General features: G+C 45.6%; 1 protein-coding gene across 3 annotated transcripts in view; it reads right to left on the bottom strand.

Moving 5' to 3' along the window:
- The window catches only part of LOC118365943 (metabotropic glutamate receptor 8-like), a 308,531-nt gene that overhangs the window by 28,832 nt on the left and 253,361 nt on the right, over nucleotides 1–26,338 (bottom strand). For 2 of the 3 annotated variants that reach the window (XM_052491908.1, XM_052491907.1), the window contains exons 7-9: nucleotides 18,046–18,246; nucleotides 17,725–17,775; nucleotides 812–951 (exon numbers count right to left, since the gene is read on the bottom strand). In XM_052491908.1, the coding sequence (XP_052347868.1) occupies nucleotides 812–951; nucleotides 17,725–17,775; nucleotides 18,046–18,246 (392 nt within the window). The remainder of the gene's footprint in view (nucleotides 1–811; nucleotides 952–17,724; nucleotides 17,776–18,045; nucleotides 18,247–26,338) is intronic. The other variant, XM_052491910.1, reaches the window with a different exon arrangement.

Raw genomic sequence — 26,338 nt, 5'->3', positions numbered from 1 at the left:
AATGTAGATAGGTCTTGAGCATTGTTAGGTGTAGGTGTACAGCATGTGTGCTGCCTGACTGATCGCTGCATGTACAACCAGAGCAGATTCTGTCTGTCTGTCTGTCTGTCTGTCTGTCTGTCTGTCTGTCTGTCTGTCCCTCCCCCCTCCAGTGTTCAGGTGTTATCGATGTGCTCTCTGACTCCGACAGAAACTCATGCTGATGGAGAGGAGAGAGGACCTTCCTGCTCGCACACTTCCTAGCTCTATCCCTCCCTCTCCTCCCTTCCCGCTCTCTCTCTCTCTTCACCCTAACGAGCCGGGCTCAGGTCACATATATTAATGATGCAGAAAGTGTGCGTGTATGTGTGTATTTGTGTGTTTGTGTGTATGTTCGTGTGTGCGCATGTGTGTATGTATTCCAATCAGTAACAGCTGAATAACAAGTAGGTGCTCACTGAAAGTCAAGCACTGAGCAGTAACTGTATGCGTGCAGGAACACAAACTACTCAGAAGTACTGTAAGAATGTAGGCCAAAAAAACACTGGGAAGAGATGGGACCTAAACATGACACGAAAACAAGTTCTGGATGATAAACGAATGAATAGAAATCTGAAATTTCAAGACTCGACCTTGAATGAATGCTGATATCTATAAAATGTGTGCGATTTCCGAGCTGTTTGTGCTATTATGTCAAGTCGTTGTTCAATGTCATGCCAAACATGTTGACATGAAGGCACAAACAGAGCCGGGACCAGGCTCTATACGAATACCTTTGAATATGACAACGCTAGATCACAAAAGATAGATATTGCTATTATGTTAGTCTCACATTTAGGTGCAGTTTGTTGGTCCAGGTGCCTATGACCTTGTACTCTCTGGTAGAGCGGTTGGTGCTCTGGTACTGGAAAATGTCGTACCGTCCGGGGGCGTCGCCGTTCTCATTGAACACCACTGGAGTACCGGCACTTCCTGGAAGACAGAGATGGTGGGAAAGGATTAACAAGAAGACACACTGTACGTCATTCATCACACAGACAGCTAATTTACCATACTGTAAGATTGTACAATATCTTTGTAGTTCTGCATTTTTCACACCAATACATGATTTGGTCCAGCACAAAATATTTTTGGACTAACTTATATATACAACTATGGTGTGTATATATATATACACCTATACACCTTATATATACAGCTATGGTACAAGGTCTGTTTCTTACAGAGTGGGAATCTTTTTCAGAAGTTCATTCAGTAGCCTCGTGTATACCTGTCACCCTAACGAGCCGGGCTCAGCTGTCACACTTATGAATTATGCAAAAAGTGTGTGTGTGTGTGTGTGTGTGTGTGTGTGTGTGTGTGTGTGTGTGTGTGTGTGTGTGTGTGTGTGTGTGTGTGTGTGTGTGTGTGAACAGCCTCAACCACCCCAGGCGCAAAGTATTTCACAGATGGGCTTTTCTCTCCACCGATTATGCTAAACTCACAGCCTCCTCATCCGTTCTCTCTCTCTCTCTCTTCCTCTCCCTCCCTCCCTCTCACTCTCTCTCTCTCTCTCTTTCTATCTCTGGTTCTCTCTCCTCTTATGAATCTTTGAAATCCAATATTTCAGCGCGGCAGCAGCGCGGGTGGAGAATCTGGCCCATCAAAGTAGTAATGTAATTACAAATATAAATCTTAAAAGAGTTGTGCATTTACTGACATTCCTACAGAAAGCTGTACGTCATGCCAACAATCTAGCATATCTGACGGAACGAAAGGGAGAGTAGCTGGGAGATAGATACTGGGAGAATAAGAGAGAAAGGCAAAGTTGAGAGATCTACCGAGAGAGAGAAAGAGAGAAAAAGTGAAAGACAGAGATAATGTAGTGAAACAGAGAAGGAAACTCCTCTCTCTATCTGCTATGGCAGCTGGTCTCTCAGGCCTCCTGGATACGCACGGATGCCTTCTCTCTTTCAATATGCACACTAACAATAGTGCTCTAGAAAACCTTTATCTCTCTCTCTCGCTCTATATACACAGTGCCTTGCGAAAGTATTCGGCCCCCTTGAACTTTGCGACCTTTTGCCACATTTCAGGCTTCAAACATAAAGATATAAAACTGTATTTTTTTGTGAAGAATCAACAACAAGTGGGACACAATCATGAAGTGGAACGACATTTATTGGATATTTCAAACCTTTTTAACAAATCAAAAACTGAAAAATTGGGCATGCAAAATTACAGTTTTATATCTTTATGTTTGAAGCCTGAAATGTGGCAAAAGGTCGCAAAGTTCAAGGGGGCCGAATACTTTCGCAAGGCACTGTATATATATATATATATATTCCAGTGGTAATGAATGAGAAGATTTCCAGAGGACTCTGGGTAAACCACTATCTTTAACCTGCCTCCACACAGCCCCGCCGACCACATCTCAAAGATGCCAGACGCCGGCGTTGGCCGCTTGCTCCTGTCTGTTTGTCTGTCTCCTCCTGCCTCGCATCATTAGAACAGAGAGAGAAGTGTCCAGACTGGTTGTTACAATACTGCCACCCAGGCTACAATTTGTTAAGGCTAGCAGTGCAACACAGCTCCCTATAAATCCCCGACCCACCCACACACACACACACACACACACACACACGTGATGCTGGTAGAGAAGCAGAACACGAATACTATCACACTATCAGTGAGTGGGAACAACTTCTTCTCTTCCTCTTCTCCCCTCCGTTCATCCCTCGCTTTGCACAACAGCGGGGGAACATGCATTGCAAACGGGAGAGGACTCCATCTCATCCGTGCGGAAATGAATCATGGCACATCCTCAGGAAAGGATTTCTGCCCGGCAAATTGGTGTCAATATACGGCCCAATATTTCTCACTGTTCCCTGTCCAACCAACGAGGCCGATTATGCAGACGCGACTGATGCAAGTTACACACTCACACATACACAAACGGACGCGCGCACACACATGCACAGACACGCACTGACACACATAAACGTCATCTCCGGAAAGAGCCTGTCCCAAACCATATTAGCTACTCTGATGACGATTACTGGATACAAGCAAGCTGACTCACATAATTGTTCAGTATGTCCCGTATAAGGGCAATTGGAGCCCAGCAGTACAAGTCAGTGGAGCATGGTCCCTGAGCCATTTCTGAAAGTAGTACCATGGAGATATCGACATTTACATTTCACACGATTCTGCATCGTTAACCATGACCTTCACTGTGTCAGTGTATTCAACAACATTTACCCTTCTTTACCACAACACACACACACACACACACACACGACAAACCGCAAACTCACCCTTCAGTGGGTAGCCGCAACAACCATTGAACTGGACGAGCAAAACAACACACCAAAGTCCTTTCATCGACCTCGCCCTCATTGGTCTTTATAGAACATCTCACATGACCAGACACAACCCCCAAAGGAGAATGGGGTCAGAGGCCCCTTTAACCGACACACAGGTCTTCAGCTAGTGGTGGGCGATGGTGAGATGAGACCAAGAGCTGAAGTAGAGAGTAGGGTTTTTCAGATGGAAAACTGTTGTTTGAACCTGATCTTCTCCAGTCAGACACTCGGGCTTATGTTTGGTTTGAGGTGAGGTTGCCTTTCTGCTGTGCAGTTTGTGGGTAGAGAGAACGGATTATAGGTAAGTTGTACTCCTACTAAAAGGCAGGGAGGCAAACCCCTGAAGATACAGTTACAAGGCACAGGTCTAGGATCAGCTTACTCTTTCCTAATCCTAACCTAAACCATTAAGGGGGAGAAAGACCTAAGATCAGTGTCTACAGGCAACATCCTCCTAATCTGAGATAATCACTGCATACCCTGCCAACAGCTCTTCCCTGTGGATCCCCGGAGAGAGAGAGAGAGAGAGAGAACGTGTTTTAGCATGGGTAAAATCTCTGATGGGGAGAATACAGGAGAGAGGGACCGGCTGAACGAGGGTTCAAAAGTCTCCCCACTCCCCTATCGTGACAGAAACAGAGAGAGTGTTTTGATAGGCCTGATGCAGAAATCACCCTGCAACCCAGATGAATTAAACATTACATGGAAGAAGGAGCTGAGAGGAGGAGATGAGAGAGAGTGGCTGCCAGCACCCAGCAGTGTGGGCCATACATCTGTACTGCTAATGGGGGAGACAACACACACACACATGCACGTACGCACAGAAGCATGCGCGTAGGCACGCACGCAGGGATGCACAAACACACACATGCAGTAATGAGGACACATCTTCGTCTCCATTCTCCCTCCATCCCTCTATCCCACACTAACCGGTTACCTCAGGGGAGGCTCTACCTGGCAGATGAGGAAACATCTCTGTGATAATAATAACTCAACTCCCTCCTCCTCCTAAACATGTACGGTTGATCCTCCCTTTTCCTCCTCCCTCATTCTCTCTCTCTCTCTCTCTCTCTCTCTCTCTCTCTCTCTCTTCCTATCTTTCTCTTGTCTTCGTGTGGCTCTCTTTCCATCTTTCTCTTGTCTTAGTGTGGCTCTCTTCCCATCTTTCTCTTGTCTTCGTGTGGCTCTCTTCCCATCTTTCTCTTGTCTTCGTGTGGCTCTCTTCCCATCTTTCTCTTGTCTTCGTGTGGCTCTCTTCCCATCTTTCTCTTGTCTTCGTGTGGCTCTCTTCCCATCTTTCTCTTGTCTTCGTGTGGCTCTCTTCTTAACCCCCCCCCCCCTTCTCTGCTAAAAGACATATGCGTTAGCCTAATAATACACTTGATTACAATCCATTACATACATGCTTCTGGCATACAGAAGCCTTTCTTCGCTGTGCACTAACCCTCCATCCACCCCGCAGGCATCATGTTGGTAGCCGATCCGTGCAGTTAATATGGTGAGGGATAATATCTGCCGGGTTTATAATGAGATGAGTGCTTCTTGGCTCAACACGGCAGCTGATTATAATGATTATTAAACTACCAGAAACCTGTGGCATATAGTTTATCAGGACGTGAAAGCAGGAGCCAGAGCCAGCCTTTTTGTTGTGTTTCACAGTGGAAGGGAGCACAGAGACTGTGTAGCCATTGGTCATGTGCCGTTTTAGTTTAGAAGTGGGCGGGTGAGTAATGGTGGTTTTGGTGGTTTTTTCGACTCTAAACTCAACGTCAAGAGTCCCCATGTCAACCGAAGATGTTTTTGCCTCAAGATCTCTGAATGCTTTAGGTACTTTACATTTGCCAGTTGGTCTGAGATTTGATCACTTGCCTGTCTTTTTTTATTGTCCTAGTTGGTCATTCGCAGTTCTTGCCTGCCTCGGGCAAGTTTCAAAACCATCCAAACCATTGCACTGCTTCTCTAAGCCCTACTATCATTAGGCCAAGGGAAGATATTTAATCACAGAGTTACGAAACACCGCAGCTGAAGAAAACACCTTTTTTGGAGGAGCTCCAAACTAAGTGGCCCTCAGTCTGAACTTCACAAAAGCCTCCCGTTCCTGTTGACTTCTCCTCTTCCTCTCTTTCTTCTCAAGAGGAAGTCTTTTGATTATCTTCCCCAGAACAGAGCAGAGAGAGAGAGAGAGAGAGAGAGAGAGAGAGAGAGAGAGAGAGAGAGAGAGAGAGAGAGAGAGAGAGAGAGAGAGAGAGAGAGAGAGAGAGACAGAGAGAGAGAGACAGAGAGAGAGAGACAGAGAGAGAGAGACAGAGAGAGAGAGAGAGAGAGAGAGAGAGAGAGAGAGAGAGAGAGAGAGAGAGATGGGCAAAGGGAGAGGGGGATATAGAAGGGTTTCCTAGAGCACTATTGTTAGTGTGCATAATGAAAGAGAGAAGGCAGCCGTGCGTATCCAGGAGGCTAGAGAGACCAGCTGCCATAGCAGATATACCTCCTCTGTTTACTGACTTTAGCAGACACACACACACACACACACACACACACACACACACGACACAACTCTCATAGGCCAATGAGGTAATGTCGCATTTATCACAAAGGCCTAATGGACTTGCTGATTTCATTACGGTGTGACTGTGGCAGAGGAGCGAGATCTGCAGGTCCATACATCTGGTGATGTCAGTTAGTCTAATGCCAGCATGTTAAAATGTATTTAGAGTGAATTAAAAGGATGCATTTACAATCACAGCCGACACCGCATGGCTTAACATTCTATTAATCCTCCAATGGCTATCTGATAGCTTCTGGTCACCCGGGCTGAGGAAGTGTTCAGTGTGTGGTGGCCCGGCAGGCAAGCGGCAGAGAGAGAGCGATGCCTTAAGTCTCCCTGAAACAGCTGTCTGAGATTTACGGCTTATTGAACTTATCTCCAGGTATTGATTGCTCTTCTAACGTTGTGAGTGGGCGGCGGCGGTCGGCCACGCACGCACGCACGCACGCACATACACGGACACACACACAGGCAGACAGAGGTACGGGGGGGTATTTTCTGCGAGCGGCAGCAGCAAATGAAGCGTCCATTCAGTCTCAGTCTCATCAGTATCCCCTGTCCAGCCATCCGGTGGCTCATCCACAGTTTGAGGCTGTGTAATACTGTTAATATGGGGACAAAGCACAGAGAGGGAATAGTAGACCGGAGATGAAGGTCAGAACATTGGGAGACTTTAGTTCTGCAGGGTTGCCAATGTACCTTATTTTCTTCATATGAGCGACTGATTGAAGAAGTAAAGATGTCTTTTGATATCTGTCCTACAAAGTGTACAAAGGCTTGTTGAAGTAATTATCTTTTTGTTTTCTTATGATTTGTCTGCTCTCTCACTTACACACAGCGTATACCCCCCTCGTATATCCCTCTTCTTACTCTCTCCATCCCCCTCTCTCCCCGCTAACTGGCTGTATAGCTGTCATGCTAGGGTCAAGTTCTCTCTCTCTCTCTCTCTCTCTCTCTCTCTCTCGCTCTCTCTCTCTCATGAACACGAGGGAGACAGAGAGCTGGTTTCAAATGCAGGGCACAGCAGGTGTTTAAAATAAAGGACCACAGGAGGAGGCAGGTAGCTGAGTCCAGGGGCAGGCAGCAGGCCATACACAGGGGGACCAAACGGCAACAGTACAGGCAGGGAAAAGGCTAGTAACGTCGACCCAGGAAATCAGGCAATAGGTGAATGACAGGTAATTCGAAGCTAAGGTACAGGCAGGGAATAGGCAAAAGGTGTCATTCGTGAGGCAGGCAAAACCTTTCATACACATGAGGAGTAAATGATGGGAAAAACAGCTCTGAAGAGAAGTGTGTCAAAAAAACAAACAATACCTCACAAAGATGAGGAGCAAAGAACTGAACTAAATAGTGTGTGATGATGACATACAGGTGTGTGAACAGGTGATCAGAATTTGGCTGATTGGGATCTGGAAAGTGAGCTGCATTCAGGGGATCTATGTGTTTGAGAGTATGAGTTGGAAGCAGACGTTACACTCTCTCTCTCTCTGTCTGTCTGTCTGTCTGTCTGTCTGTCTGTCTGTCTGTCTGTCTGTCTGTCTGTCTGTCTGTCTGTCTGTCTGTCTGTCTGTCTGTCTGTCTGTCTGTCTGTCTGTCTCTCTGTCTCTCTGTCTCTCTGTCTGTCTGTCTGTCTGTCTGTCTGTCTGTCTGTCTGTCTGTCTGTCTCTCTGTCTGTCTGTCTGTCTGTCTCTCTGTCTCTCTGTCTCTCTGTCTCTCTCCCTCAAAGCGAGCAAAAAAGTGATTTATTCTGTAAAAAAGGTCCGATTTTTTTTTTTTTTTAATTCTTTTTTTTTTTTTTTACAGACAAAATTACTTTTCTGCTCGCTTTGAGGACAATACAGTGCCACTGACACGGCCCGCTACCAAAACCTGCGGGCTCTCCTTCACTGCAGCCGACGTGAGTAAAACATTTAAACGTGTTAACCCTCGCAGGGCTGCAGGCCCAGACGGCATCCCCAGCCGTGTCCTCAGAGCATGAGCAGATCAGCTGGCTGGTGTGTTTACGGACATATTCAATCAATCCTTATCCCAGTCTGCTTTTCCCGCATGCTTCAAGAGGGCCACCATTGTTCCTGTTCCTAAGAAAGCTAAGGTAACTGAGCTAAACGACTACCGCCCCGTAGCACTCACTTCCGTCATCATGCAGTGCTTTGAGAGACTAGTCAAGGACCATATCACCTCCACCCTACCTGACACCCTAGACCCACTCCAATTTGCTTAACGCCCCAATAGGTCCACAGACGAAGCAATCGTAAGCACACTACACACTGCCCTAACCCATCTGGACAAGAGGAATACCTATGTGAGAATGCTGTTCATCGACTACAGCTTAGCATTTAACACCATAGTACCCTCAAAACTCGTCATCAAGCTCGAGACCCTGGGTCTCGACCCCGCCCTGTGCAACTGGGTACTGGACTTCCTGACGGGCCGCCCCCCCCCCCAGGTGGTGAGGGTAGGTAACAACATCTCCATCCCGCTGATCCTCAAGACTGGGGCCCCACAAGGGTGCGTTCTGAGCCCTCTCCTGTACTTACTGTTCACCCACGACTGCGTGGCCATGAACACCTCCAACTCAATTATCAAGTTTGCGGACGACACTACAGTGGTAGACTTGATTACCAACAATGATGAGACAATCTACAGGGAGGAGGTGAGGGCCCTCTGAGTGTGGTGCCAGGAAAATAACCTCACACTCAATGTCAACAAAACAAAGGAGTTGATTGTGGACTTCAGGAAACAGCAGAGGGAGCACCCCCCTATCCACATCGACGGGACAGTAGTGGAGAGGGTAGTAAGTTTTAAGTTCCTGGGCGTACACATCTCGAACAAACTGAATTGGTCCACCCACACAGACAGCGTTGTGAAGAGGGGTTGACTAAGAAGTCAGTCACTACAGAGTTAATTATAACAATTAAAATGCTAATCCTTTACACATGAACGCTCACTCATTCGGGAACAATTGCAATCAATATATATATTTACGCTCAGTGTGTCGTCTTGATCGCTGGTGAAAAGTTTGTGTCTTTTGTAGAATTGTCCATCTCTCTCCCTCTCTCTCGGTTAGAGGGAATAGTTCAAAGTGACATTCGTTATAGAATGGATGTTTCGGCAGTTGTCGTTCTTTGCGTTCAATGATACTGAATTCCTAAGCTGAAGACGAAGAGTTTAACCACGTGGTATGGTATGGTTAAAAGATTCAGCAATGGTCTACAACCTTTGTCCCCCTCCCAATGGAGAAAGTTGGGTTTTATTCAGAATGGCAGAAAAGGGCTGTCCCAGGATGTCTGACCCTAACTGGGTTCAGGGGCGGTCCAGGATGTCTGACCCTAACTGGGTTCAGGGGCGGTCCAGGATGTCTGACCCTAACTGGGTTCAGGGGCGGTCCAGGATGTCTGACCCTAACTGGGCTCAGGGGCGGTCCAGGATGTCTGACCCTAACTGGGTTCAGGGGCGGTCCTCTGATTTAGTTCAAATCCAATTCCCTTTGAGTTTTCCTTCATTAAACAGTCCAAAATCACATTGTAAAATTGTCTAAACAGTATCATACTCACTCATTCATCTTATTCAACAATTAGATGTAAACCTCATATCTGAGGCTATTAAAAAACAGCATTATGGTAATGTGGCCATACCGTCTCCCATGACGTTCCCAAGTTGTGACAACCGGACCAGTTCGTAGCTGGATTCTTCACCGATCTTTTACACTTTCTCCGAAATTTGTTCGTACCTCAAGTTCTGTGAGGTGGAAGGATTTCCTTTGTCTCCATGAAAAACGACTCTATAACTGTGTGTCCATGAGGTCTTCTCAGGAATTTATGATCTCTGACCACAGCAGCCTAGTTGAAGGAGGCAAGGGGGGAGGTAGGGAGAGGGGTTGCTATACTCAAAGAGGCCAACGTCATGACAATACTGTACTCTATACCATCTACTGCATCTTGCCTATGCCGTTCTGGACCATCACTCATTCATATATCTTTATGTACATATTCTTTATCCCTTTACACTTGTGTGTATAAGGTAGTAGTTTTAGAATTGTTAGGTTAGATTACTCGTTGGTTATTACTGTATTGTCGGAACTAGAGGCACAAGCATTTCGCTACACTCGCATTAACATCTGCTAACCATGTGTATGTGACAAATAAAATTTGATTCTTTCATTTGATATCCCTCTTCTTACTCTCTCCATCCCCCTCTCTCCCCGCTAACTGGCTGTATAGCTGTCATGCTAGGGTCAAGTTCTCTTTCTCTCCTCTCTCTCTCTCTCTCTCTCTCTCTCTCTCTCTCTCTCTCTCTCTCTCTCTCTCTCTCTCCCCCTCTCCCCCTCTCCCCTCTCTCCCCGCTAACTGGCTGTATAGCTGTCATGCTAGGGTCAAGTTCTCTTTCTCTCTCTCTCTCTCTCTCTCTCTCTCTCTCTCTCTCTCTCTCTCTCTCTCTCTCTCTCTCTCTCTCTCTCTCTCTCTCTCTCTCTCTCTCTCTCTCTCTCTCTCTCTCTCTCTCTCTCTCTCTCTCTCTCTCTCTCTCTCTCTCTCTCTCTCTCTCTCTCTCTCTCTCTCTCTCTCTCTCTCTCTCTCTCTCTCTCTCTCTCTCTCTCTCTCTCTCTCTCTCAACTAAACACGCTCTGCTCGGTTTTCCTGCAGACCATAAACATAATAACACTGAGATCCGAGGTGATGTGAAGCTTATATATGAATACGATTTAGATTGTATTTCATTTCACCTACAGGTCCTAAAAACCTTACACACAGCATTGTATATCCCTCTTCTTACTCTCTCCATCCCCCTCTCTCTTCCCTCTAACTGGCTGCATAGCTGTCATGCTAGGGTCAAGATCATCATCTAGCCATTATTCCTCGCTAGTTAGCCCGGGCTGGTTCCCGTAGAGAAGGCATCCATCTTGTCCTGAGCAGTCAGAGCTAGATCAGCTGGCCCTGTGAAGACGGGCTGTAATGAGATAGCTCAGCATGGCCGTGTCCTTTCCTCGCGGCTCTACACACACCCACACACACACACACACACTGTCTCCACGTCTCAGGGCCTAATTGGTTTTGGCTCTTCTGCCCTCTCCATAGAATGGTACTGGGGAGCATCGTGTAGGGTGGCCCCGACCAAGACCACAATATGGTCGAAATATAGGAGCTGCCACTACTGCACTGTAGCTCAATAAATAACTTTTTGTTAGGGCAGGAAAAAATGAGTGGATATTGTTCTATTTCTCTGCCCAAGTTCTTTGTCCAGCATCCTGTGCTTTTGTGGATAAAAAAAAGACTGTTATACAGGATGTTGAGACTGAGACCCGCTACACTGTGAATTTCCAGTTTCAATGAACGTAGCACTACCATGAGGGTTGCAGTTGGATCAATACAGTCAATATCCTCACCAGTGTTCTAAAGTGGAAGTGTAGCAGTCCTTTGTGTATGTTTTCTTGCTAAAGCGGGGGATTCTCACTCCACACTGTCAGGGGACAGGGTAGTTAATAAATGATCATAAGAACACATCAATGCCATTCAACCACGCTCTACAGACAGACATACTGGAGCCGGGAACAATAGAGATGATTTTGGCTTGATGTTCAACACTGAACACGGATGAAAGCTCTCTGCTTGTATCCCTATGACTCATTTGACAGACAAAAATGAAGTGCAGAGAAGAAAAGAGGAGAGAAGAAAAAAAATACACGCTTCTAGCTCTCCGTCCATCCATTGGAGGTTTTGGGGAGATTTTCTGAAAAGTTCCATTATCTAAAAAATAAAAAATAAAAAGAGTATATTCTCTAAAAGGTTTTGCAGTTTTAGTTGAATGTGTTCTGTCAAAGTTTTACCCCGGTGTGAAAGTGAAAGTACAGGCTATATTCCTTCCTTCCCACGCACGGAACTACAATTAAGGTTTCTCATAGACTGAAAAGGAGGGGACCTTGGAAATATTTTCAGGAATAAAAGTGAAGAGATGAACATTGACGGTGAAGAGTGAAGACCTTATCAAGCTTTTCATTAGACCGCCCGAGGATTCATGGAGGACAATGGAGGTGACCTGCGTAGTGGGAGGCACTATGTGTCATGTCACACCACTCTGGGCTCTGTTCTAACAAACCTAACAGAATGGTAAATCTAAGCGCAGGTGGGAGCGCTGTAGGTCCAGGGTTTGTGTCAGAAATATTTTAGCTATTTTCACCATCACAATTATCGGCGCACTTGCTGGCGTTGGCGCGAAAGGGATGTGTTTTGATGAATAAACAAGCGGGTGGGTGTGTCGAGGCGTGGCCTCTCACTGGCCAATCAGAACGTGCTTCATGGCGAAATATGTGGTTGCTTCAAGTTGTGTATTTACGGTCTTTTATGGATCGCCTTGGAATCAACTCCAATTCCAATGTTAGTCAGTTATAGTTTATTAAATTAAACAGAAACTAAATAACACAATGTAGACCAGGTCCTTTTGACCAGGGCCTGTAGGTGCACTATATTGTGCCATTTGTGACGTTGGCCAAGGCTATCCTATTCATCAGAGCAGAAATGGTGGGACACATTTAAATGTAAAGATGTCTTTTGATATCTGTCCTACAAAGTGTTCAAAGACTTGTTGTGGCTATTTTTCTACATTCACTTCAGCTGCTCATTGAAAACTGAATCACAACAGCCCGACAGCAACTGAAATGAGATTTTCTCGGGCCAATAACAGTCCCTAAACGTGTTACTTCGCAGAGCGTTGTCACAATGACTTACGGTACTAGAGGGGATGTTGTTGGTAGGCAACCACAGAACACGACGTTTCTAGATAAGAGAGGCACTCAGTCTGAGTTGAGAGGATGAAAGAGACACTAGTCTGTTTGATATCTTGCTTGCATTCCGAGTCAATCCCTCCATGGTGATGACTGATGACTGATGACGGACCAGGGCGAAAAGGAGAGAGAAAGAGAGAAGAGCAACACAACAGGGAAAACATCATCGACGTTGAGCCAAATCTGAAGCATCATGTTTTTGGACTAAGAAAATAGGAAATATCCGCAGCATACTTACACGTTTGAATAAAACCAAGCAAAGTCATTCAATGGTCTCTGGATAGAATCAAGCGATAACACAACGTCTGAAGTGGGCTGCATAATAAGTAGGTGCTCGACATGAGACAAACCATGCCTCCTGAACGACCCCCTATTCCCTAAGTGTGCACTACTCTGTAGGGAATGCACCATATAGAAACAGGGTACCATTTGGGACAGAACCAGAATGTCCTTTAGATGACTGTGGGGTGTAGGGTGTAGAGACTCAAGCTGAACAGAACAGGAGAACCGGTATCAGATGCAGTCCGCACGATGTAGCATGTGATTGCTGCTACAGGTACGGTTCCTTATTGTCTTCCTTCCCCCTGGATCTGCAATGCACCACCATCTGGGTGTGCATGTGTGTCTGGGTGTGTGTGTGAGTGAGAGTTAAAGCAAGAGAGATAGGTAAGGAGACGGGAGAAAAGGAGAGAAAAAAGAGACAGGGAATGAGAGATAATAAAGATAAAGGAGAGTGGGAGAGGGGCAGAGAGAGGGAAGGGAGGAGAGGGAGGGATAGCGCTAGGAAGTGCGCGACCAGGAAGGTGCTCTCTCCATCAGCATGAGTTTCTGTCGGAGTCAGAGAGCACATCGATAACACCTGAACACTGGAGGGAAGGAGGGATACACACACACACACACACACACACACACACACACACACACACACACTGGGGGTCAGTGGAGGGGTCATCCAAGTGTCCAATCTCATGCTGCTGAGAAAGGTTAGATCTTGTGCAGGGTTCGGTGAGGAAGGATCATTAATACGTGCACCGGCCAATGTGTGTGTGTGTGTGTGTCTGCATGAGATATCTCCACGCCTGGTGTGTTTTCCCTAGATCGTTCTGAAACCTCACTACTGAATTAGGCTCTTCCTCTCGCTGGATTGATTTTCCGCCTGTGACGGTAAGCAGGGGGATCGGGCCTATCGGATCAGCACAGCTCCTCTAAGTTGCATTTGATTGGTATGGATCCCCGGCCCCTGCTGCGGCCATGTCAAGGGCACTGTGGATGGTCCGACTCAATGCCCTCCTAACGGGTGCAGATGAGCTCCATACTAAATTATAGCAAGGAATAGAAGTGTGCTTCTACTGACGCACACTGAATTAAACTTTCTCGTCGTCCCGTCGCTCTCACACACACGCGCACACACACACACACACCGATCTTTATTCAATTAACATCCGGAAACTTGCTATGCCAGACATGATGTAGTATAAGAGGCTGTTGCTGAACAACACAAAACAACATTCGTCTACAACATTATCTACATCAGTCGCCAGCAGAAAACACATTCACTCCTCTGGTATCATTACTATTAACCTCCTGTTCAACTCCAGAGGGGCTGAAATCGATACCAACACAACAGGCTGCTTCTCTGTGTAGTTAGCTTGAAAGCATCCTGTCGAGTAGCCCCGGGCCTGTTGAAGACGAGATACTAGATGTAAACAACGTCAACAGCCCTACAGAAATTCATCTTGTGGCCTCTCGGCATCGAAAAACCAGCAGCAGTCAATAGGAAGAAGATTTACTGATCTCTAGTAAGTAGTCTGGTAAAGTGCAGTTTGTCAGGCCTTGCTCTCTGCTCCGTGGCCTTCGACATTCATCTCAGTCAAGTGGGCAGTGACATTTAGCTCTATTAAAGGAGCTTACTGTGTAAAATGGTGGTGAAGTACTATGTTAGCTGTGTTTAGTATTCATCAGGGCTAGAATGGCCATAGTAGGACTTGAACCTGTAACCTTGTGTTTATCGGCCCAATAGCTTATGGATTTCTATTTCTATGAAATACATGGATTTCACATGACTGGGCATGGGCGCAGCCATGGGTATGCTTGGGAGGGCATAGGCCCACCCACTTGGGAGCCAGGACCACACGCTGGGGAGCTGGCCCAGCGAATCAGAATTAGTTTTCCCCCACGAAAGGGCTTTATTAAAGAGAGAAATACTCCTCAGTTTCGTCAGCTATCTGGGTAGCTGGCCAGATGAAGCTTGGTTACACATTGCCTGAGGTTGTGAGTCCGGTTGGATGTACTGCCATATTCTCTAAAACAACGTTGGAGGCGGCTTATGGTAGAGAAATTAACATTCAGTTCTCTGGCAACAGCTCTGTTGGACATTCCTGTAGTCAGCATGCCAATTGCACGCTCCCTCAAAACTTGAGACATCTGTGGCATTGTGTTGCGTGACAAAACTGCTCATTTTAGAGTGGCCTTGTATTGTCCCCTGTACAAGGTGCACATGTGTAATGATCATGCTGTTTAATCAGCTTCTTGACATGCCACACCTGTGAGGTGGATTGATTACCTTGGCAAAGGATAAATGCTTACTAACAGGGATGTAAACACATTAGTGCAGAACATTTGAGAGAAATACATTTTTTATGTTTATGTTTATGTTTATTAAATTAGCTTTTTGTGCATATGGAACATTTCAGGGATCTTTTATTTCATCTCATGAAACATGGGACCAACACTTTACATGTTACGTTTATATTTTTCTTCAGTATGGCTATGGATGCTACAGTATTTACAATATTTCATTTGTATTCAATCCATGTGGATTTTGCTGAAGCCACTGGAGTGGTAAAGTTTTGTTCAGTGTTTGTGATTGGACGACAATGCCACTGTATGAATACAATTTTGACCTGATGCACTTACAGTCTTAAAACTGCCTCGTGGACGCAATTCACTTTGGATCGATCATCACAAATTATGCAAATCACGGGAGTTGAATGGAAACACAACAAATGAGCAGGCGGCGAGATGAATAAATAATACCATAAACCAAAAAAAAAGCAGAAAATACATATTCAAATGAACTGTCTAATGTTATTTAGTGGGAGATGTACCGCCTACTTACAGTATGCTCTTCAGGGGCCCGAGAGGAACAAAACAGTCAAATAAGCACACCACTCATAAAAACAAAAGCATTACTGGAGTCTCAAGTCAAGCTCCAAGTTGTTTACCATCTGCAGCAAGCACAAAGTGTTGTAACTATGTTAGGAGAAGGGGATGGATACCCAATGGCACCTCTAGTTAAATAGCTCAACTACATAATGTACAGTGCATTTGGAAAGTATTCAGACCCGTTCAGTTTTTTCCATATTTTCTTACGTTACAGCCTTATTGTAAAATTGATTCAATTAAATATTTTGCTCATCAATTTACACACAACACCCCATAATGACAAAGCAAAAAACATTTAATTTTATTATTCAGACCCTTTGTGCTATGAGACTTGAAATTGAGCTCAGATGCATCATGTTTCCATTGATAATCCTTGAGATGCTTCTACAACTTGATTGGAGTCCACCTGTGGTAAATTCAATTGATTTCTCATGATTTGGAAAGTCACACACCTGTCTATATAAAGTCCCACAGTTGACAGTGCATGTCAGAGCAAAAACCAAGACATGAGGTCAAAGGAATTGTCCGTAGAGCTCCGAGATGGCATTGTGTCGAGGCACAGATCTGGGGAAGGATACCGAACACTTTGTGCAGCATTGAAGTTCCCCAAGAACACAATGGCCTCCATCATTCTTAAATTGAAGTAGTTTGGAACCGCCAAGACTCTTCCTAGAGCTGGCGCCTGGCCAAACTGAGCAATCGGGGGAGAAGGGCCTTGGTCAGGGAAGTGACCAAGAACCCGATGGTCACTATGACAGAGCTCCAGAGTTCCTCTGTGGGGATGGGAGAACCTTCCAGAAGGACAACCATCTCTGCAGCACTCCACCTATCAGGCCTTTATGGTAGAGTGGCCAGACAGAAACCACTCCTCAGTAAAAAGCACATGACAGCCCACGCAGAGTTTGCCAAAATGCACCTAAAGGACACTCAGACCATGATGAACAAGATTCTCTGGTCTGATGAAACCAAGATTGAACACTTTTGACTGAATGCCAAGCTTCACATCTGGAGGAAACCTGGCAACATCCCTACGGTGAAGCATGGCGGTGGCAGCATCATGCTGTGGGGATGTTTTTCAGCGGCAGGGATTGAGAGATTAACAGCAAAGCACAGAGAGATCCTTGATGAAAGCCTGCTCCAGAACGCTCAGGACCTCAGACTGAGGCGAAGGTTCACCGTTCAACAGGACAATGACCCTAAGCACACAGCCAAGACAACGCAGGAGTGGCTTCAGGACAAGTCTCTGAAGGTCCTTGAGTGGCACAGCCAGAGCCCGGACTTAAATCCGATCTACCATCTCTGGAGAGACCAAAAAAAATAACAACCTGACAACCTGACAGCGCTTGAGAGGATCTGCAGAGAAGAACGGGAGACACTCCCCAAATACAGGTGTTCCAAGCTTGTAGCGTCACACCCAAGAACACTTAAAGCTGTAATTGCTGCCAAAGGTGCTTCAGCAAAAATGTCTAAACCAGTTTTTCTTTGTCATTATGGGGTATTGTGATGCCATTATGGGGTATTGTGATGTCATTATGGGGTATTGTGATGTCATTAGGGGGTATTGTGATGTCATTATGGGGTATTGTGATGTCATTATGGGGTATTGTGTGTAGATTGATGCGGGGGGGGGGGACAATCGAATCTATTTCAGAATAAGGCTGTAACGTAACAAACTGTGGAAAAAGTCAAGCGACCTGAATACTTTCCGAATGCCCTGTATAGAATATTATGCACACATAATAAGGCACAAAATAGATTAATGTAGCATGGCCATTAGCAGGAAAAGGAAGCAGGATAAGTTAAGACAATTAGCAGAGAAATATGAAGAGAGTATTAGTAGTATGAACCATTTCAGTGAGAGCCAGTAAAGGGAAGTATCACTGAGGAGGAATAGCATGGGTAACCCTACGCACTCTGTGGGAGGACTGCTCTCAGAGAGGATGGATCATGGCTCATGGAGGACACTAGGGGGGAAAGAAAACGGGGCAAAACGTCAATCATTTCACTAACTACTTCATAAACTACCCTGTAGTCAAAGCTTAATGAATGTTCAAGATGTCCCCTGATAACGAGTGGGGAGAGAGCAAGAGGAGGCATGTATACATACGGTGGCTTTTGATGAGGGAGTGGTGTGTGGCTCGAAGTTGATGCTGATGTTGTGGATATGGCTGAGAAGTGTGTCTGTGTGTGTGTGTGCGTGCGTGTCTGCACGCGTGCGCCCGTGCTCTACTTACCATTAAAGTTGACAGCTCTGATATGGCTGAGTAGTTCCTTGCCGTCGATGTTGGCCATCTTTGGGCACAGGCCTGGGTATCCATAGCAGAGTTCCCGGTGCATCCGGTGCAGGGCATGGGCCATAGCATACACGGCATCCATCACAAACTGCACCTTCCCCTCCTGCTCGTAGCTCGAGTCCCGACCAACCTTCTCCAGACCTGGGAGAGAGGAGAGAGACAGATGGACGGTTAGCTACACGGTGGGTGGAAACATCCAAGTGTCTATTTGGCAAAGATGCTAAATGTATAACATTACATTATAATAGCATTTTGGTGAGAACAAAAAACACTGACCTTGGTCACACTGCTTTCACACAAACACAAACATCTGTCACATGTTGTTTTATTCAGTTGAGCGCACACACAGCACACACACACACACACACACATACTGACACACGCACACACAGTGACACACACACACACATACTGACACACGCACACACAGTGACACACACACACACATACCCACACACGCACACACAGTGACACACACACACACACACACACACACACACACACACACACACACACACACACACACACACACACACACACACACACACACACACACACACACACACACACACACACACACACACACGGAAAACTTGCTTTCTTTCTAATGCAGTCGAATATGTGCTTATGTAACTGATAGCATCATTAGGATAATTAGCTCATAAAGAGGCGAAAAGCACAAACTCCTTGATGCATAAACATGAACATCTCTAATTTATCACGATGCCTTTCCACCATTTTCATCAACGCTGTTAAAGTGGAACTGCAAAAAAAATGGAAAATAGGGTGGATTTTCAGAAGCAACTCATTTTTATTGAATTCTTTCAGCTTTTAACTCAGCGTTTTACGCAGTACAAAGCCCTCGGGCAAAAAAAGCAAAACATTTGTAAATAAAAAACTTGCCCGGGCTAGGTGAATTAACAAGAGTCCTCAATCAATACGCGTGTCTGTGTGGAATTAATAGGCTCAGGAGAAGGAAATCCATTTCAGTTTTATAACGGCTTCCACACAGCAGGCAAGTCTCACGTGAAGGTGATGCATTAGCAGGAGCAGGACACACACACACACACACACACACACACACACACACACACACACACACACACACACACCTGGTTATTCCCTATGAAGGATACGGTCCAAATGACAGTAACAGGGGACGGAGGCTGACTTCACACGAGACCAAACAACTAAGAAGGACATTGTGGGCCCACTGGAGCCATCATAGAAGTCAGTCCCAATAGTTAAAAGCCACTCAAATCGACAGGACTCAAATCCAAAGTACTGCTTCCCCCACGGTCCGGAGCCATCCACTCCACTCCTAGGTAATCCCACCAGGTATAGGCACTGACTGTAGAGGAACTGACTCAGTTTATCCAAAATAGGATCTGTGAGCTTATCCTATCGGGAAAGAGCTCCCAGTGCCTTAGAGCTTATAACATGAACAAAGAAGTCCTCTGACATAACCCAAGCCAGTGAAGAAACACTGGGGACAGGCGCTGAGCCATCAGACTCGATCTGAATTCCCATCCTGGCTTTGGCTTGACACACTGGAGCGATAGCTACTGTATCGCTACTAAGCCCCAGACACACTGTCCCGCAGGTATAACGGATTTTGGAGCCAGGCGCAGGAATACACAATAGGGGTTTTTAATACACCCAAAACAAACATGCATACAAAAACACTGGGCTGTGCCCAAACAAAGGAGCGAGGGTAAACCTCGCTGAACGACACGGGCCAATACGCAGGATAACAGCTGCACCAACGTATAGGTACTCACACCACCAACGTATAGGTACTCACACCACCAACGTATAGGTACTCACACCACCAACGTATAGGTACTCACACCACCAACGTATAGGTACTCACACCACCAACGTATAGGTACTCACACCACCAACGTATAGGTACTCACACCACCAACGTATAGGTACTCACACCACCAACGTAGGTAGGTACTCACACCACCAACGTATAGGTACTGACACCACCAACGTATAGGTAGGTACTATAGGTACTCACACCACCAACGTATAGGTACTCACACCACCAACGTATAGGTACTCACACCACCAACGTATAGGTACTCACACCACCAACGTATAGGTACTCACACCACCAACGTATAGGTACTCACACCACCAACGTATAGGTACTCACACCACCAACGTATAGGTACTCACACCACCAACGTATAGGTACTCACACCACCAACGTATAGGTACTCACACCACCAACGTATAGGTACTCACACCACCAACGTATAGGTACTCACACCACCAACGCATAGGTACTCACACCACCAACGTATAGGTACTCACACCACCAACGTATAGGTACTCACACCACCAACGTATAGGTACTCACACCACCAACGTATAGGTACTCACACCACCAACGTATAGGTACTCACACCACCAACGTATAGGTACTCACACCACCAACGTATAGGTACTCACACCACCAACGTATAGGTACTCACACCACCAACGTATAGGTACTCACACCACCAACGCATAGGTACTGACACCACCAACGTATAGGTACTCACACCACCAACGTATAGGTACTCACACCACCAACGTATAGGTACTCACACCACCAACGTATAGGTACTCACACCACCAACGTATAGGTACTCACACCACCAACGTATAGGTACTCACACCACCAACGTATAGGTACTCACACCACCAACGTATAGGTACTCACACCACCAACGTATAGGTACTCACACCACCAACGTATAGGTACTCACACCACCAACGTATAGGTACTCACACCACCAACGTATAGGTACTGACACCACCAACATATATGTAGGTACTCACACCACCAACGTATAGGTACTCACACCACCAACGTATAGGTACTGACACCACCAACGTATAGGTAGGTACTCACACCACCAACGTATAGGTACTCACACCACCAACGTATAGGTACTCACACCACCAACGTATAGGTACTCACACCACCAACGTATAGGTACTCACACCACCAACGTATAGGTACTCACACCACCAACGCATAGGTACTCACACCACCAACGTATAGGTACTCACACCACCAACGTATAGGTACTCACACCACCAACGTATAGGTACTCACACCACCAACGTATAGGTACTCACACCACCAACGTATAGGTACTCACACCACCAACGTATAGGTACTCACACCACCAACGTATAGGTACTCACACCACCAACGTATAGGTACTCACACCACCAACGTATAGGTACTCACACCACCAACGCATAGGGTACGCATAGGTACTGACACCACCAACGTATAGGTACTCACACCACCAACGTATAGGTACTCACACCACCAACGTATAGGTACTCACACCACCAACGTATAGGTACTCACACCACCAACGTATAGGTACTCACACCACCAACGTATAGGTACTCACACCACCAACGTATAGGTACTCACACCACCAACGTATAGGTACTCACACCACCAACGTATAGGTACTCACACCACCAACGGACATGGGAACAATGACCGACAAAGAAAGAGGGAACAGAGGGCACATATACAGTTGAAGTCGGAAGTCGACATACACCTTAGCCAAATGCATTTTAACTCAGTTTTCTTCACAATTCCTGACATTTAATCAGAGTAGAAACTCCTTGTCTTCGGTCTGTTAGGATCACAACTTTATTTTAAGAATGTGAAACGTCAGAATAATGGTAGAGAAGGATTTATTTCAGCTTTTATTTCACCACATTCTTCACATTCCCAGTGGGTCAGACGTTTACATAAACTCAATTAGTATTTGGTAGCATTGCCTTTAAATTGTTTAACTAGGGTCAAACGTTTCAGGTAGCCTTCCACAAGCTTCCCACAATAAGTGGGGTGAATTTTGGCCTATTGCTCCTGACAGAGCTGGTGTAACTGAGTCAGGATTGTAGGCCTCCTTGCTCGAACACGCTTTTTCAGTTCTGCCCACAAATCTTCTATGTGACTGAGGTCAGGGATTTGTGATGGCCACTCTAATACCTTGACTTTGTTGCCCTTAAGCCATTTTGCCACAACTTTGGAAGTATGCTTAGGGATAATGTCAATTTGGAAGATCAATTTGCCACCAAGCTTTAACCTCTTGAGATGTTGCTTCGATATATCCACATCATTTTCCTACCTCATGATGTGGAGGGACTAGTGAAGTGCACTAGTCCCTCCTGCAGCAAAGCACCCCCACAACATGATGCTGCCACCCCCGTGCTTCATTGTTTGGATGGTGTTCTTCGGCTTGCAAGCCTCCCCCTTTTTATCTCCATACATAACAATGGTCATTACGGAAAAAGGTTATATTTTTGTTTCATCAGACCAGAAGACATTTCTACAAAAAGTATGATTTTTGTCCCCATGTGCAGTTGCAAACAGTAGCCTCGCTTTTCTATGGCGGTTTTGGAGCAGTGGCTTCTTCCTTGCTTAGCGGCCTTTCAGGTATCTTTACAATGTCCTTTGATGTTGTTCTGGGATTGATTTGCACTTTTCACCACAAAAGTACGTTCATCTCTAGGAGACAGAACGTGTCTCCTTCCTGAGAGGTATGATGGCTGCGTGGTCCCATGGTGTTCATACTTGTGTATTATTGTTTGTACAGATGAATGTGGTACCTTCAGGTGTTTGGAAATTGCTCCCAAGGATGAACCAGACTTGTGGAGGTCTACAATTGTTTTTCTGAGGTCTTGGCTGATTTATTTTGATTTTCCCATGATGTCAAGCAAAGAGGCACTGGGTTTTCGAAGGTAGGCTTTGAAATACATCCACAGGTACACCTCCAATTGACTCAAATGATGTCAATTAGCCTATCAGAAGCTTCTAAAGCCATGACATCATTTTCTGGAATCTTCCAAGCTGTTTAAAGGCACAGTCAACTTAGTGTGTGTAAACTTTTGACCCACTGGAAATGTTATACAGTGAATTATAAGTGAAATAATCTGTCTGTAAACAGTTTTCGGAAAAATGACTTGTGTCATGCACAAAGTAGATGTCCTAACCGACTTGCCAAAACTATAGTTTGTTAATTAACAAGATTTTTGTGGAGTGGTTGAAAAACAAGTTTTAATGACTCCAACCTAAGTGTATGTAAACTTCCGACTTCAACTGTATAACATACTAATCAGGGGAAATGGGAACCAGGTGTGTGTAATCAGACAAGACAGTCCTGGGGTTGATGATAATGAATCCAGTTCAGTGAAGCCTAGAAAGCCGGTGACGTAAACCTCCTGAACTGGTGAACAGAATGAGCATCAGTACCAGGGGGATCTGTGACACACACAGCATAAACCCTACAGTCACACACACACACATAGCATAACCCCTACAGTCACACACACACCATCCATCCATCAGCAGGCTTACGGTCCAGCCAACCATATAGCCAATCACCCTGTTGAGCTGCTCAAAAAGAAAATGGCATCCATCTCATCTCAGTCCCCAGAGAAGACTACACAGAGTGCATCCTATTCCCTATATAATGTACCCATAGGGCTCTGGTCAAAAGTAGTGCACTATATAGGGAATAGGGTGCCATTTCTGGCGCAGGCATGGAGGACTAGATACCCTCTGCATTCCCTCTACTGACTTACAGGAGAGGGTTGGTGGAGCTACTGCCGTTACAGAAAACAATGCTGTTACATTTCCTTCGATTGCATCATTACAGTTGAATCCCCCCCTAGCTGACTGGCTGGCAAGGTGAGGTACAGCAGTTGTCATGTTTACTGTCTGTCTGTCCCTGTCTGTCCCTGTCTGACACACAGCAGATCCAACCCTGGGGCGGCAGGTAGCCTACTGGTTAAAGCGTTGGGCCCGTAACCGAAAGATTACTGGCTCGAATCCCTGCGCTGACAAAGTCAAAATCTGCCGTTAACCCACTGTTCCCTGGTAGGCTGTCATTGTAAATAAGAATTTGTTCTTAACTGTCTTGCCTAGTTTAATAAAGGTTCAATTAAAAAATGCACATATATACACTCTCACTCACACATACTGCAGCCATTCCATCACTGTCAGCTCAGACAATGCCAGCTCTGCTAAATTTAATTTGCCCGTTCTGCTATGCTTTAATAATCTGGAAGAACACAGGCGGAAGGCAGGGAGAATTTACATAGCTCATTGTGACTGTGTAATAATAAGCCTGGCTGTAGAGGCAGATATTTGTTCTCTTACAAACTAGCACAACTCTGCAAAGCCGTGGCTATCCCACCACCCATCAGGGTCTCATACCTGCAGTGCTCTGAGATGAGGGTTCATTTAGAAAAGACACATCCAAACAATCTACCTGGTCTGTCATCAGCAACCAATCAAATGTGACGTCTTTATAAGTGAAGCAGCTTAACCAATGCAATGCTGTCACCAGCACTCTTCACTGCCAAAGCAACCATCAGGACCACAAAGCAAATGGTACAGGGCCCAAATTCATAAAATAGACGTCTCGGAGTAGGAGTGCTGATCTAGGATATCTCACATATATACACTCTCACTCACACATACTGCAGCCATTCCATCACTGTCAGCTCAGACAATGCCATAAAAGAGCCATAAAATAGACGTCTCGGAGTAGGAGTGCTGATCTAGGATCAGTGCCGCCTTTTAGATCATAATGAATATGATTACATGGACAGGGAGGATGTTATCCTAGATCAGCAGGACTCATACTCTGAGACGCTTCGCCTTCCAGGTCTCAGAGAAGGAGATTACAGGTTACCTCACCTTTATTAACATCATGCATTGAAAAACACCAATCCCCAACACACACAAATATCAGGTCATAAACAAACACACACACACATATCAGGACATAAACAACCCCCACACACACAAATATCAGGACATAAACACCCCCCCTACACACACACACACATATCAGGAAATAAACAACCCCCACACACACAAATATCAGGACATAAACAACCCCCACACACACAAATATCAGGACATAAACAACCCCCACACACACAAATATCAGGACATAAACAACCCCCACACACACAAATATCAGGACATAAACAACCCCCACACACAAATATCAGGACATAAACAAAGCACACACAGACATATCAGGACATAAACAAAGCACACACAGACATATCAGGACATAAACACCCCCCCTCCCCCCACACACACACATATCAGGACATAAACAACAAATATCAGGACATAAACAAAGCACACAAAGACATATCAGGACATAAACAACCCCCACACACAAAAATATCAGGACATAAACAACCCCCACACACACATATCAGGACATAAACAACCCACACACACACAAATATCAGGACATAAACAACCCCCACACACACATATGAGGACATAAACAACCCCCACACACACATATGAGGACATAAATCACCCACACACACACATATCAGGACATAAACAACCCACACACAAATATCAGGACATATATCACCCACACACACACATATCAGGACAAAAACAACACACACACATATTAGGACATAAATAACCCACACACACAATAATATCAGGACATAAACAACCCACACACAAATATCAGGACATATATCACCCACACACACACACATATCAGGAAATGAATAACCCCCACACACATATATCAAGACATAAACAACCAACACACACACACATGTCAGGACATAAATCACCCACACACACACATGTCAGGACATAAATACCCCCCCACACACACACACACACATATCAGGACATATACCACCCACACACATATAAAAACACTGCATGTTTTTAAAAGAGAGGCAGAGATCTAAAAGTCTGAGTGGTTTGACAGGCCAATGCTAGCATGGTAATAGGCTAAGTGCTGTGATTTATCTGTGGGGAACAATATGGCACCTTAAGCAGTGATTGATGGTAACACGGCTGACAGAGGACTTAATGATTCAAACAAGCTTCTCAATTAAACATCAATTAGGATTGCAAATGCAATCCCCCCGTCTCTCTCTCTGACAACTCTCTCTCTCTGTCTCCCGCTCTCTCTCTCTCTCTCTCTGTCTCTCTCTCTCTGACATCTCTCTCTCTCTCTGTCTCCCTCTCTCTGTCTCTCTCTCTGTCTCCCTCGCTCTCTCTCTCTGACATCTCTCTCTCTATGTCTCCCTCTCTCTCTCTGACATCTCTCTCTCTGTCTCCCTCTCTCTCTCTCTGACATCTCTCTGTCTCCCTCTCTCTCTGTCTCCCTCTCTCTCTCTCTCTCTGACAACTCCCTCT

Source organism: Oncorhynchus keta, chromosome 33 (genome assembly GCF_023373465.1).
Source record: "Oncorhynchus keta strain PuntledgeMale-10-30-2019 chromosome 33, Oket_V2, whole genome shotgun sequence".
NCBI classification, from domain to species: domain Eukaryota; kingdom Metazoa; phylum Chordata; class Actinopteri; order Salmoniformes; family Salmonidae; genus Oncorhynchus; species Oncorhynchus keta.
This window is presented reverse-complemented; position numbering and strand designations above follow the sequence as displayed.